This window comes from Elephas maximus, chromosome 18 (genome assembly GCF_024166365.1).
Source record: "Elephas maximus indicus isolate mEleMax1 chromosome 18, mEleMax1 primary haplotype, whole genome shotgun sequence".
In the NCBI taxonomy this organism is placed as follows: domain Eukaryota; kingdom Metazoa; phylum Chordata; class Mammalia; order Proboscidea; family Elephantidae; genus Elephas; species Elephas maximus.
Genome location: NC_064836.1, coordinates 4,717,266 through 4,731,579, shown reverse-complemented (window position 1 = coordinate 4,731,579; position 14,314 = coordinate 4,717,266). Strand labels below are relative to the sequence as shown.

Below are 14,314 nucleotides of genomic sequence, written 5' to 3'. Positions count from 1 at the left end.
CCACCTACATAGGCCCTTACTGCTGAGCACCTACTTCTCTCCCCAGGAAGCAGAAACCTGGAGCATTTTTCTTCTGGACAGGTAAAAATAGGCTTCCTGGACTGAAATATGCCATGTTATGCGATTAAATGTGTTCTGAATGCTGAAAACAGGGAGTCCCAGCTCATATCCCCACTGGCCTCTTAGCTTTTAGATTTTATCCACCAGGCAGTAGATCAGAAGATTACCCAGAGATCAGAAGATTATTCCCTGAAAATCTGAGCATCCTAAGGACAAATTTATTTCTTTAGCAGATGGCACAGCCAGATCACATACAGTGAAACAGCCATCAAAGCACCCCCATACTCTTCCACCTTCCCATCTATTTTTTAGCCTGTTATACTTTATCATGAACAGATAGCTAAAGGATTACAAAACATAGGAGGAAAACCTTTAAAGTGGGAGATAGCTTCTAACACAAACAAAATGAAAAGAACTTGAGGAAACAGATTATATAGAAAGAAGGAAACTTCAAAAAAAAAGAAATTGCTGGTGTCCTTAGTTGAAGATATAGAATCCATTAAACAAGAACAGGGATCACTCAGATAACAAACCAGAGCTCTCAGAAATTTAAAGCATGATGGCCAATGTAATGACCAAAATGGGCGGTTGGAGGACAAAGTGAGGAAATCTTCCAAAAAGTAGAGCAAAAATGTGTGGGAATATGAAGTAAAGATTAGAGGACCAGACAGGAGGTCCAAAAATCTATAAAATAAAAAGGAGCTCCAAAAAGAAAAAACAGAGAAAATGGAGAGAGAGGAAGTCATCATTGAAATAACTCAAAAAAATGTCCCAGAGCTGAAGGGCAGATAAGAATGACCCATCACATGCTTTAGGACATTAGATGAAAATAAACCTGCACCAAGGATATCACTGTGATATTTCAGAACACTGGGGACAAAGAGAAATTTCTTCTAAGCTTCTAGGGAGGGGACAAGTCAATACATTAAATCAAGAATTAGGATTACTTGGACTTCTCTCTTAATAGCAACGCTAGAAATAAGACAGTGCTGTGATAGTTTCAAAATTCTGAAAGAAAATGATCTCCAACCTATAATTCTCTTCTCTCAAACTAACAATTCAGTTTGAAGCTAGAATGAGGTTTCAGAATTTTTCGTGTATTGTTTCTCATGAAACTACTGAAGGATGTGCTCCAACAAAATGAGAAAGTAAACTGATAAAGAGGAAGACAGGGGCTACAGGAAGTAGTTTTACACAGGAGAGAGGCAAAGGGAATTCTCACAGGATGGTGAATGAAGATCCCAAAATGCTAGATGTGTAATATATGTAATGGGCAGTCAGTCCATTCTAATAGTAATAGTGACCCAAGATATGTTGAGGGTTGTCATGACTAAGGTCTGTGCTGGCATGTTTTCTCTTTTAACAAGTGACACAACGCTAGAATTTGGCCCAGGTTCTTATGTGCTCTGCCTCTATGTAATACTCTTGTGTGTTTATGAGGTTCCTGCTATTGTTTTTATGTCCTGCCTCTTGATTTAAATTACACTTTTCATTTCATAGAAATACTCTTTTTTGACCTGTTCATGAGAGTTAGAGGTTAGCCATAGTAAACTGGCCATAGTAAACTGAACACCAAAATACGTAAAACAACTCACTCACCTGGTCCATTCTAACTCTGCCAGATGTTCTAACTACAGCGAACCCTATGCTTCCCAGTATTTATCCATAACTTTTTTTTTTTTTTTAACCCACTGATGGGCCCGAAAGAGCTCTTGTTAACTGTCAGGGAAGCTGCAGCCAGACTCTGGTCCAGGGATACTGTTTACATTACCTTCCAGGTACTTTAATTAATAGTGGCAAGATTATTGGGTTTGTGCTTGCTACTGAGTTTTGTAAAAACATACAGTATATTGTTTTGTGATACATACATAGGTAGTAAAACAAAAAAGCAAGGGAATGATTAACATAAATGGTTATTTTTGAGGGGGAACTGGAGAAGATGAGATCATTGAGGAGCATGCAGAAGCATTCTAAGGCATAGTAATGTTTGCTATCTTAACCCAAGTATAAGTGCTTATTTTAATACTAAATTTTACACTCTGTTCGGTATGTAAAAGTTCTTTAATAAAAATTAGAAATGTCACTTCCTTAAATTAGACATGGATATGATGGCAGAATAGGAAACCCAAGATGTTATATTTATTTATATGAAGACCTATACCTACAGATTGATAATTTATAAAGTTTATTATATGCATTACAAATCCGTTTTTCCCTTTAAAGATCTTTTTGTGAAAACAAAAGGCAAACAAACCAAAAACAAAAACAAAAAAACCAGCAAAATTCTCCATCTTTTTGCTACTAAAAAGACTTGACGACCTGCTCCGTGAAGATTACAGCCTAGGAAACCCTACGGGGCAGTTCTGCTCTGTCACATAAGGCCAGAGTGAGTTGGAATCGACTTGATGGCACACAACAGCAACTTGATACATAGGGATCTAGAGATATTTTGAGAGGTGGATTCCACGTAATTAGATACACTTGACAAACACTGGTGGACCTTGTAGAAGAGCACCATCTATTGGCAGAGCTGTGCCCTCATTTCAGATTCAGACTTTAAGCTCACTAGGAATGGGATTGAAATAAAAAGCAAGTAGTAGTGACAGCCAGAAGGTCACTCATTTGCTTTGCATTTTCTTTACTCCAAAATAATTTTGTCTGTCTTTACTCAGCAGTTTAAATATGTGGGAAAACTCATACTGTTAGAATTTCAGGAATTGCTAGTGACACACTTGGAACAGTAATGGTTACACAGTAGCCCAAATCGAGGGCCAGTGAAACTGGGGGAGTTAGAATAGTAATAATTGTATCTTTTATTTGAATTTCCTTTTTTACATTGGCACCTAGAAGTTAGGCATACCTGTAGTTCGTTCAATAAGCATTGAACACAGAGTTGGATGCAATAACCAAACCAAGCAAAAAAAATCCGTTGCCTTCGAGTCGATTCCCACTCATAGCAGCCCTATAGGACAGAGTAGAACTGCCTCATAGAGTTTCCAAGGAGCGCCTGGTGGATTTGAACTGCTGACCTTTTGGTTAGCAGCTGTAGCTCTTAACCACTACATCACCAGGGTTTCCTTGGAAGGAATAGTACTGGCAAACTGGATTCCTTAAATATCATTAAACCCTCTCCACCAAAATTTACATCAGTTTTACTGATTTTGAATAGTGGTGGTTGAGCATTTTTTATTTGTGCATCTTAAAAGTTTGCTTAAAGTGTATCGTTAAATCTCTGAGCAAACCAATGACAAAGGTGGCCATAGTTAAATATTTTTGTTTTTTTAAGGACAGGGACATAACAAACATGGTTGTATACTGGGAGAATAGTCTAATAAAGAGCAAAGATAGTGTAGGAGAAAGAAGGGAGAGTTATGATATCTGTTAGCTTCAGTATCATTCTAGGAAACTCTGAAAGTCTGTGTTTAGTATATACAGCAAAACCTGCAAAAGCTGGAACCTGTGTAAGTTGGGAACCTGTCAGAGGAGAAAAATGCAAATATTTTCCACTAAAATGAGTGATAGAAAAGTGGTAAGACCTCACACTGTCAGAGGTGGAAAACTTGCAAGACCCAGAAAGACAAGGCAGTGCTGTTGAGTTGTGGCTCTCGTAGGTTTCACTGTATATCCATTGCGGTGGAGTCGATTCCTACTCATAGTGACCCTATAGAACAGAGTAGACTTGCCCCATAGTGTTTCCAAGGCTATAATCTTTATGAAAGCAGACTACCACATCTTTTCTCCCATGGAACGGCTGGTGGGTTTGAACTGCTGACCTTTTGGTTAGCAGCCAAGTGCTTAACCACTGCACCACCAGGCTCCTTTATGTGTGTGTGTGTGTGTATATATATATATATATATATAGGCATTTTTAAAAACCCTTAATATATATATTTTTTTAACCTAGAACTACTTTGAAAGAACATTTGAGAATTCATAGTGGAGAAAAGCCTCATCTTTGTAGTATTTGTGGACAAAGTTTTCGTCATGGGAGCTCATATAGGTAAGTCAAGCCATTTTTTTCTCTTATGTTAAGCAAGATATAATTACCTCTCTACTGTAATTCTATTTTTTATCATCATTTTAGTGAAATACGTTGACTTAAAATATTTCTTATCACATGTTGTCTTCATTTTACAGCATAAAATACTATTAAATATTTTCTTGTCACCAAGTTTGCTTTACTGTTTAAGCTGTCATTATTTAAATATTTTTTTCATTACTTCTCTTTGAGTCAAAGTTCATTAAAACTCTGGTGTTTTAAACTTAGTGTATCATGTCACGATTATCAAATAATACTTTGGTATAAGATACAGCAAAATTGAAAACTGGGGGATTCTCAATTTTAGAAAGTCTTGTGTGCAATAATTATAACTTACTCAGTTATTTTTATGGCTGAATCCCTGACCACATTTGCAATTTAGAAGAGGTTGTTTTTTTTTTCCTTGAATAAGTAATAGATAACCAGTTACTATGAGATATGTGTACAATTTAAATTGTTTAATTAATACTCAAGAATTCTAATCTCAAGGCTTTAATATTTACACTTTTATTTAATACTTTTATTGAAGTTTCTAGGTGGTGCAAACTTGACCGCTAACCTAAAGGTTGTGGTTCGAACCCACCCAGTGGTACTACGGAAGATAGGTCTGGCAATCTGCTTATGTTAAGATTAAAACCAAGAAGAAGCAGTTCTGCTCTGTAATACATGGGGTCGCCATGAGTCGGAATAGTTTTGATGGCAACTAAAAACAATGAACTGTGTGTCCAATTTAAATTGCTTTATTAATACTCTGAAAAATGTTAATTTCAAGGCTTTCGTATTTAAACTTTTATGTAATAGTTAACTTTTATTAAGTATAAACAGAATATTTCTCCTTTAGGTGCAAAGTAGTCAGCTTACTGGTTTTAGTTATGGCAGAATAAACATCTGTTCTGGCAGTTTGAATGAGAAGGCTGTTCATTTCTCTAAGATTTGTATAGATAAAGGTTTTGTAGGTGATAAATTTCTTAAGTTAAATTTCAATAATCTAAACCTTTTATAATCTACCTTTAGGTGACTATAAAATGAGTCACATTAAATAGTAAAATGTAATTTCTGTAAAGTCTAGTACTTATAAAATACAGTAAGTTTTCAACTCTTAGTTTATAAGCAGCATCAGTTGTCCAGAATGAGGTCAATCTACATTACTTGCTGTTTTGTTGGCTGCTGTTATCATGTGCTTAGCCATACGAACACTAACTCCATTTGTCTGATTCTAATCCTTTCGTGATTCATTTCTACCTTTGATATCTTGAGGCTTGGCTTGTCAAATAGATAACAACCCTAGACATTTAGTAGGTTCAGTGAAGTAGATTTAGGATGTAACAAGTCGGGAAGGAATATCATCTGGAAGTGGTGGGAGCATGTACAAATGTTGAAATGCTTTTTTGAAAGAGAGAAATAGGATCCCTAGTGTCAGGTGGTAAAAGAGGAGAATTCTGAAAGTCATACAAATAGAGCAGTTAATCTCTGAGGGTGATTGAGTAAACATCCTTGTTTTCATTATTTTAGATTTTCTCTTTCTGGGTTACCAGTTTCAGTGCTCTTCAATTTTTTTTCCTTGTAGACTTCACCTACGAGTACATCATGATGATAAAAGATATGAGTGTGATGAATGTGGAAAAACATTTATTCGTCATGACCACCTTACAAAGCACAAAAAAATACATTCAGGTAAGTTGTATTTTGCAATTATGCTTCCAAAATCCTTTTATAAAGCACCTGAAAACAATGTAATATTACATCACGTTTACGTTGGCTGTAATTTTAATAATTTGGTTTATGTTGGCCACCCCTCTATAATGCTGGTTCTAAAAACAGTTTTAAAAAGCATTGGAAAGGGACTTAATTCTATGACATGCTTTCGGTCACTGTAATTTTATTCAGTTGGCCACTCCTTTCTGACCGTAAAGTGTATTTTTAAAGTTTGATCTTATTCAAGTTGTCAAAATTTGCATTTTACATATTACGTGGGATTATTTACAATAATTGGCTATTGGCACTGCTTTAAAGGGAGAAGCCTAGGTGATATTTCTCGTTTTGATTGGATTTGAGAAGAAGTTGGCAAAAGTTTGGTGTTTAAAGGAAAATGATTATAATTGGATGCTTATATTTTACTGAATTTTGAAACCCTAGTTTTGGGAAAGAGTACCTTAATAACCCTGGTCAATTTCAGATCTTTATATTGTATTCATAATTTTTATATTCTGGGGATTTCTTTCATATTTTCCTCTCAGATTGATGTTCAGGAAGTGCTAAGAGAGCCAACTATTTGAGCACAATAATGGGAAAGAGCCATCTGTATGAACAAGTAGAACAGGTGACTATTATTATTATTATCAACACAATTTAAATATAAAGTATGTAACATATAGTAATTATTTTCTTAAATGATCATTGTGAGGCAGATTACAGTTGTTATCACCACTTTTAAAAGGTACTAAGAGATCCGAGAACTTTTTTTACTGGAATTATGCATTTTCAACCTTAGGAGGAGAATTCTAAGTTCCTAATTCTAGGGGTCACATGGTTTATTTGCACACTGGTGTTTAGACACTGATTTTGAAAGGACAAGACTTTGTAACTGAACTCAGGGACCAGGATGAGAAATTAGACTTATCTACAATATCCCTTTGTATTTGTATTTTGGCTCATTGCAAATGTAAGAAATCCCCACAGATGAAAAATCTTTGAAAAGTGAAACACAAAGATCTGAAAATGTTGAGGGCCTTTTTATAAGCAGTAAGATAGCCTCCTCTTGATTTAATGTGTGTTCATTTGACGCCAGGGTTTCCTTTGATATCTAGCTATATATATTCTTTTTAAAAAAAGCCCTATTTGGAAGAATTTTCACTTATCTTGCTCTGTTACATTGAAAGGTAAGATATGAAGTCTACAACAAAAGGCTGCTGATTTCCTCCTAAGTGGGGAAAGGATGCACATCATGAAAGTAAGCATAGATTTTTTGAAGAAAGATCTATAAGTGAGAAGTATAAAGCAAATAGTCCAGAATTAAGGGTGACTTGACATTACTGATGTATTTCTCACTACATGATCTTACTGTTTGGTAATTTGTTCTTGAACAAAAACAAAAACAAAAAATCCCCAAAACTGAAATACATGTTATAATCAAAATATTTGGGTATTTATTTTCAGGTGAAAAGGCTCATCAGTGTGAAGAATGTGGAAAATGTTTTGGTCGTAGGGATCATCTCACTGTTCATTATAAAAGTGTACACCTTGGAGAGAAAGTGTGGCAAAAGTAAGTGAAAAGCAAAGTTTTTCAAAATTACTACGGTTAAGTCTGTTAGAGGAAAGTTTAACTTTTCTCACGGTTCGATTTGTTTAACGTGAACAGGTTGACCAGCTCCCTTTTTCTAGCTTCTGTAACTTCTCTGTAAACCTAATGAATTGAGCAACGAATTTTTTTTTTCCTCCTTGTTTTTAATGATTCAGAGGTAAGGAGATGGTAGATATTGAAGTTAATGACTAATATAAAATCTTGGTGTTCTTTGGGGATTTCATTTATCTTATGTTGCTGTTGCTGTGGCTCTTTGAGAGCTGAGTATATAGCCCATATATTACACTTAATGAGACAGCATTAGGCAATGTTTGTAGGCAAAATTTAAATCTGCTTCTAATCGCAGTCAGCATTTAAAGTGATATGTTATTTAAAGGAGGTATGTCAGTCTCAGACACCAATTTTTTAATACAGTCTAGGTACCTAAATTTAACTGAAGTTTGTTGCTGAGTGTAAATGTTCAAAGAATTCATGTTCTTGGCCTAGGTATTTTGGGGCAAATAATAAGTACATAGAGATGGTCTAAGGTTGCAAAGAACTCAGTTTAATGGCCTGAGCATACATAATTCAACTACTTATACATATATGTATACAAATACATAACCCATTGCCATTGAGTCGATTCCAACTCATAGTGACCCTATAGGACAGAGTAGAACTGCCCCATAGGGTTTCCAAGGAGCGGCTGGTAGGTTCAAACTGCTGACCTTTTAACTACTGTGCCACCAAGGCTTAGCTGCAAACCAAAAGGTCGGCAGTTCGAATCCTTGGAATCCACTGCTTGGAAACCCTATATGGCAGCTATGCTCTATCCTATAGAGTCATTGTCAGAATCAACTCAACAGCAACAGGGTTGGTTCGGTTTTTTCCGTTTGTGCATATATGTGTGTGTGTGGGTGATGGGGTATGTGTGTGAGTGTGTATATAGTATATATAAATGTAGTAAGTAAACAATTTGAAGAAGAGTAGAGAGTGTGTTGATTTGTATTCATTGTTCCATGTGTTTATTTATTTATTATTATACTGATTTTGTGCATTGATTCACTCATTGAATTAATGTATTCATTTTATTCATTGAATTTATGCATTCATTATGTGCTCGGAATTTTGCTAAGTGCTGTGATACAAAGATTTACATGACGTACAGAAAGAAAAATAAAAACTTGAATATGTTTCATGCATTAACAGAAAATGAACTTAGAACTGCAGACTTACTTGCTCCAGAGTCTCAAATTTTTTTTCCTCAGGATCCCTTTATACCCTTCAAAGTTACTGAGTACCTCAGGAGCATTTTTTTTTTTTTTTAATAACTTTTATTAAGCTTCAAGTGAACGTTTACAAATCCAATCAGTCTGTCACATATAAGTTTACATACATCTCACTCCCTACTCCCACTTGCTCTCCCCCTCTTGAGTCAGCCCTTTCAGTCTCTCCTTTCTTGACAATTTTGCCTGCTTCCCTCTCTCTCTATCCTCCCATCCCCCCTCCAGACAAGAGTTGCCAACACAATCTCAAGTGTCCACCTGATATAATTAGCTCACTCTTCATCAGCGTCTCTCTCCCACCCGCTGACCAGTCCCTTTCATTTCTGATAAGTTGTCTTCGGGGATGGTTCCTGTCCTGTGTCAACAGAAGGTCTGGGGAGCATGGCCGCCGGGATTCCTCCAGTCTCAGTCAGACCATTAAGTTTGGTCTTTTTATGAGAATTTGGGGTCTGCATCCCACTGATCTCCTGCTCCCTCAGGGGTCCTCTGCTGTGCTCCCTGTCAGGGCAGTCATCGATTGTGGCTGGGCACCAACTAGTTCTTCTGGTCTCAGGATGATGTAGGTCTCTGGTTCATGTGGCCCTTTCTGTCTCTTGGGCTCTTAGTTGTCGTGTGGCCTTGGTGTTCTTCATTTTCCTTTGCTGCAGGTGGGTTGAGACCAATTGCTGCATCTTAGATGGCCGCTTGTTAGCATTTAAGACCCCAGACGCCACATTTCAAAGTGGGATGCAGAATGATTTCATAATAGAATTATTTTGCCAATTGACTTAGTAGTCCCCGCAAACCATGTTCCCCAGACCCCCGCGCTTGCTCCGCTGACCTTTGAAGCATTCATTTTATCCCGGAAACTTCTTTGCTTTTGGTCCAGTCCAGTTGAGCTGACCTTCCATGTATTGAGTGTTGTCTTTCCCTTCACCTAAAGCAGTTCTTATCTACTGATTAATCAATAAAAAACCCTCTCCCACCCTCCCTCCCTCCCCCCCTCGTAACCACAAAAGTATGTGTTCTTCTCAGGTTTACTATTTCTCAAGATCTTATAATAGTGGTCTTATACAATATTTGTCCTTTTGCCTCTGACTAATTTCGCTCAGCATAATGCCTTCCAGGTTCCTCCATGTTATGAAATGTTTCAGAGTTTCGTCACTGTTCTTTATCGATGCGTAGTATTCCATTGTGTGAATATACCACAATTTATTTACCCATTCATCTGTTGATGGACACCTTGGTTGCTTCCAACTTTTTGCTATTGTAAACAGAGCTGCAATAAACATGGGTGTGCATATATCTGCTTGTATGAAGGCTCTTCTATCTCTAGGGTATATTCCTAGGAGTGGGATTTCTGGGTTGTATGGTAGTTCTATTTCTAACTGTTTAAGATAACGCCAGATAGATTTCCAAAGTGGTTGTACCATTTTACATTCCCACCAGCAGTCTATGAGAGTTCCAATCTCTCCGCAGCCTCTCCAACATTTATTATTTTGTGTTTTTTGGATTAATGCCAGCCTTGCTGGTGTGAGATGGAATCTCATCGTAGTTTTAATTTGCATTTGTCTAATGGCTAATGATCGAGAGCATTTTCTCATGTATCTGTTGGCTGCCTGAATATCTTCTTTAGTGAAATGTGTGTTCATATCCTTTGCCCACTTCTTGATTGGGTTGTTTGTCTTTTTCTGGTTGAGTTTTGACAGAATCATGTAGATTTTAGAGATCAGGCGCTGGTCGGAGATGTCATAGCTGAAAATTCTTTCCCAGTCTGTAGGTGGTCTTTTTACTCTTTTGGTGAAGTCTTTAGATGAGCATAGGTGTTTGATTTTTAGGAGCTCCCAGTTATTGGGTTTCTCTTCATCATTTTTGGTAATGTTTTGTATTCTGTTTATACCTTGTATTAGGGCTCCTAGGGTTGTCCCAATTTTTTCTTCCATGATCTTTATCGTTTTAGTCTTTATGTTTAGGTCTTTGATCCACTTGGAGTTAGTTTTTGTGCATGGTGTGAGTTATGGGTCCTGTTTCATTTTTTTGCAAATGGATATCCAGTTATGGCAGCACCATTTGTTAAAAAGGCTATCTTTTCCCCAGTTAATTGACACTGGTCCTTTGTCAAATATCAGCTGCTCATATGTGGATGGATCTATGTCTGGGCTATCAATTCTGTTCCATTGGTCTATGTGTCTGTTGTTGTACCAATACCAGGCTGTTTTGACTACTGTGGCTATATAATAGGTTCTGAAGTCAGGTAAGGTGAGGCCTCCCACTTTCTTCTTCTTTTTCAGTAGTGCTTTGCTTATCCGAGGCTTCTTTCCCTTCCATATGAAATTGGTGACTTGTTTCTCTATCCCCTTAAAATATGACATTGGAATTTGGATCGGAAGTGCGTTAAATGTATAGATGGCTTTTGGTAGAACAGACATTTTTACTATGTTAAGTCTTCCTATCCATGAGCAGGGTATGTTTTTCCACTTAAGCATGTCCTTTTGAATTTCTTGTAGTAGAGCTTTGTAGTTTTCTTTGTATAGGTCTTTTACATCCTTGGTAAGATTTATTCCTCAGTATCTTGGGGGCTACTGTGAATGGTATTGATTTGGTTATTTCCTCTTCGGTGTTCTTTTTGTTGATGTAGAGGAATCCAAGTGATTTTTGTATGTTTATTTTATAACCTGAGACTCTGCCAAACTCTTCTATTAGTTTCAGTAGTTTTCTGGAGGATTCCTTAGGGTTTTCTGTGTATAAGATCATGTCATCTGCAAATAGTGATAACTTTACTTCTTCCTTGCCAATCCGGATACCTTTTATTTCTTTGTCTAGCCTAATTGCCCTGGCTGAGACTTCCAACACGATGTTGAATAAGAGCGGTGATAAAGGGCATCCTTGTCTGGTTCCCGTTCTCAAGGGAAATGCTTTCAGGTTCTCTCCATTTAGAGTGATATTGGCTGTTGGCTTTGCGTAAAAAAAAAAAAAGATGCCCTTTATTATGTTGAGGAATTTTCCTTCAATTCCTATTTTGGTAAGAGTTTTTATCATAAATGGGTGTTGGACTTTGTCAAATGCCTTTTCTGCAACAATTGGTAAGATCAGGTGGTTTTTGTCTTTTGTTTTATTTATGTGATGGATTACATTAATGGTTTTTCTGATATTAAACCAACCTTGCATACCTGGTATAAATCCCACTTGATCAGGGTGAATTATTTTTTGGATGTGTTGTTGGATTCTATTGGCTAGAATTTTGTTGAGGATTTTTGCATCAATGTTCATGAGGGATATAGGTCTATAATTTTCTTTTTTTGTAATGTCTTTACCTGGTTTTGGTATCAGGGCGATGGTGGCTTCATAGAATGAGTTGGGTAGTATTCCGTCATTTTCTATGCTTTGGAATACCTTTAGTAGTAGTGGTGTTAACTCTTCTCTGAAAGTTTGGTAGAACTCTGCAGTGAAGCCGTCCGGGCCAGGGCTTTTTTTTGTTGGGAGTTTTTTGATTACCGTTTCAATCTCTTTTTTTGTTATGGGTCTATTTAGTTGTTCTACTTCTGAATGTGTTAGTTTAGGTAGGTAGTGTTTTTCCAGGAATTCATCCATTTCTTCTAGATTTTCAAATTTGTTAGAGTACAGTTTTTCATAATAATCTGAAATGATTCTTTTAATTTCATTTGGTTCTGTTGTGATGTGGTCTTCTCATTTCTTATTCGGGTTATTTGTTTCCTTTCCTTTCCTGTATTTCTTTAGTCAGTCTAGCCAATGGTTTATCAATTTTGTTAATTTTTTTCAAAGAACCAGCTTTTGGCTTTGTTAATTCTTTCAATTGTTTTTCTGTTCTCTAATTCATTTAGTTCAGCTCTAATTTTTATTATTTGTTTTCTTCTGGTGCCTGATGGATTCTTTTGTTGCTCAGTTTCTATTTGTTCAAGTTGTAGGGACAGTTCTCTGGTTTTGGCTCTTTCTTCTTTTTGTATGTGTGCATTTATTGATATAAATTGGCCTCTGAGCACTGCTTTTGCTGTGTCCCAGAGGTTTTGATAGGAAGTATTTTCATTCTCGTTGCTTTCTATGAATTTCCTTATTCCCTCCTTAATGTCTTCTATAACCCAGTCTTTTTTCAGAAGGGTGTTGTTCATTTTCCAAGTATTTGATTTCTTTTCCCTAGTTTTTCTGTTATTGATCTCTAGTTTTATTGCCTTGTGGTCTGAGAAGATGCTTTGTAATGTTTCGATGTTTTGGACTCTGCAAAGGTTTGTTTTATGACCTAATATGTGGTCTATTCTAGAGAATGTTCCATGTGCGCTAGAAAAAAAAGTATACTTTGCAGCAGTTGGGTGGAGAGTTGTGTATAAGTCAATGAGGTCAAGTTGGTTGATTGTTGTAATTAGATCTTCCGTGTCTCTGTTGAGCTTCTTACTGGATGTCCTGTCCTTCTCCGAAAGTGGTGTGTTGAAGTCTCCTAGTATAATTGTGGAGGTGTCTATCTCGCTTTTCAATTCTGTTAAAATTTGATTTATGTATCTTGCAGCCCTGTCATTGGGTGCATAAATATTTAATATGGTTATGTCTTCCTGATCAATTGTCCCTTTTATTATTATATAGTGTCCTTCTTTATCCTTTGTGGTGGATTTAAGTCTAAAGTCTATTTTGTCAGAAATTAATATTGCTACTCCTCTTCTTTTTTGCTTATTGTTTGCTTGATATACTTTTTTCCATCCTTTGAGTTTTAGTTTGTTTGTGTCTCTAAGTCTAAGGTGTGTCTCTTGTAGGCAGCATATAGATGGATCGTGTTTCTTTATCCAGTCTGTGACTCTCTGTCTCCTTATTGGTGCATTTAGTCCATTTACATTCAGGGTAATTATAGATAAATAAGTTTTTAGTGCTGTCATTTTGATGCCTTTTTATGTGTGTTGTTGACAATTTCATTTTTCCACATACTTTTTTGTGCTGAGGCGTTTTTCTTAGTAAATTGTGAGATCCTCATTTTCATAGTGCTTGACTTTATGTTAGTTGAGTCGTTACGTTTTTCTTGGTTTTTATCTTGAGTTATAGAGTTGTTATACCTTTTTGTGGTTACCTTATTATTTACCCCTATTTTTCTAAGTAAAAACCTAACTTGTATTGTTCTATATCGCCTTGTATCACTCTCCATATGGCAGTTCAATGCCTCCTGTATTTAGTCCCTCTTTTTGATTATTGTGATCTTTTACCTATTGACTTCCATGATTCCCTGTTATGTGTATTTTTTTTTTTAATTAATCTTAATTTGTTTGTTTTTGTGATTTCCCTATTTGAGTTGATATCAGGACGTTCTGTTTTGTGACCTTGTGTTGTGCTGATATCTGATATTATTGGTTCTCTGACCAAACAATATCCTTTAGTATTTCTTGTAGCTTTGGTTTGGTTTTTGCAAATTCTCTAAACTTGTGTTTGTCTGTAAATATCTTAATTTCGCCTTCATATTTCATAGAGAGTTTTGCTGGATATATGATCCTTGGCTGGCAGTTTTTCTCCTTCAGTGCTCTGTATATGTCGTCCCATTCCCTTCTTGCCTGCATGGTTTCTGCTGAGTAGTCAGAACATATTCTTATTGATTCTCCCTTGAAGGAAACCTTTCTTTTCTCCCTGGCTGCTTTTAAAATTTTCTGTTTATCTTTGGTTTTGGCAAGTTTGATGATA

General features: G+C 36.4%; 1 protein-coding gene across 2 annotated transcripts in view; it reads left to right on the top strand.

Annotated features, from left to right (window-relative positions):
• ZBTB41 (zinc finger and BTB domain containing 41) overlaps window positions 1-14,314 on the top strand; it is a 60,203-nt gene that overhangs the window by 21,543 nt on the left and 24,346 nt on the right. For both annotated transcript variants that reach the window (XM_049857832.1, XM_049857831.1), the window contains exons 7-9: window positions 3,965-4,060; window positions 5,667-5,773; window positions 7,256-7,361. In XM_049857832.1, coding sequence (XP_049713789.1) covers window positions 3,965-4,060; window positions 5,667-5,773; window positions 7,256-7,361 — 309 coding nt within the window. The remainder of the gene's footprint in view (window positions 1-3,964; window positions 4,061-5,666; window positions 5,774-7,255; window positions 7,362-14,314) is intronic.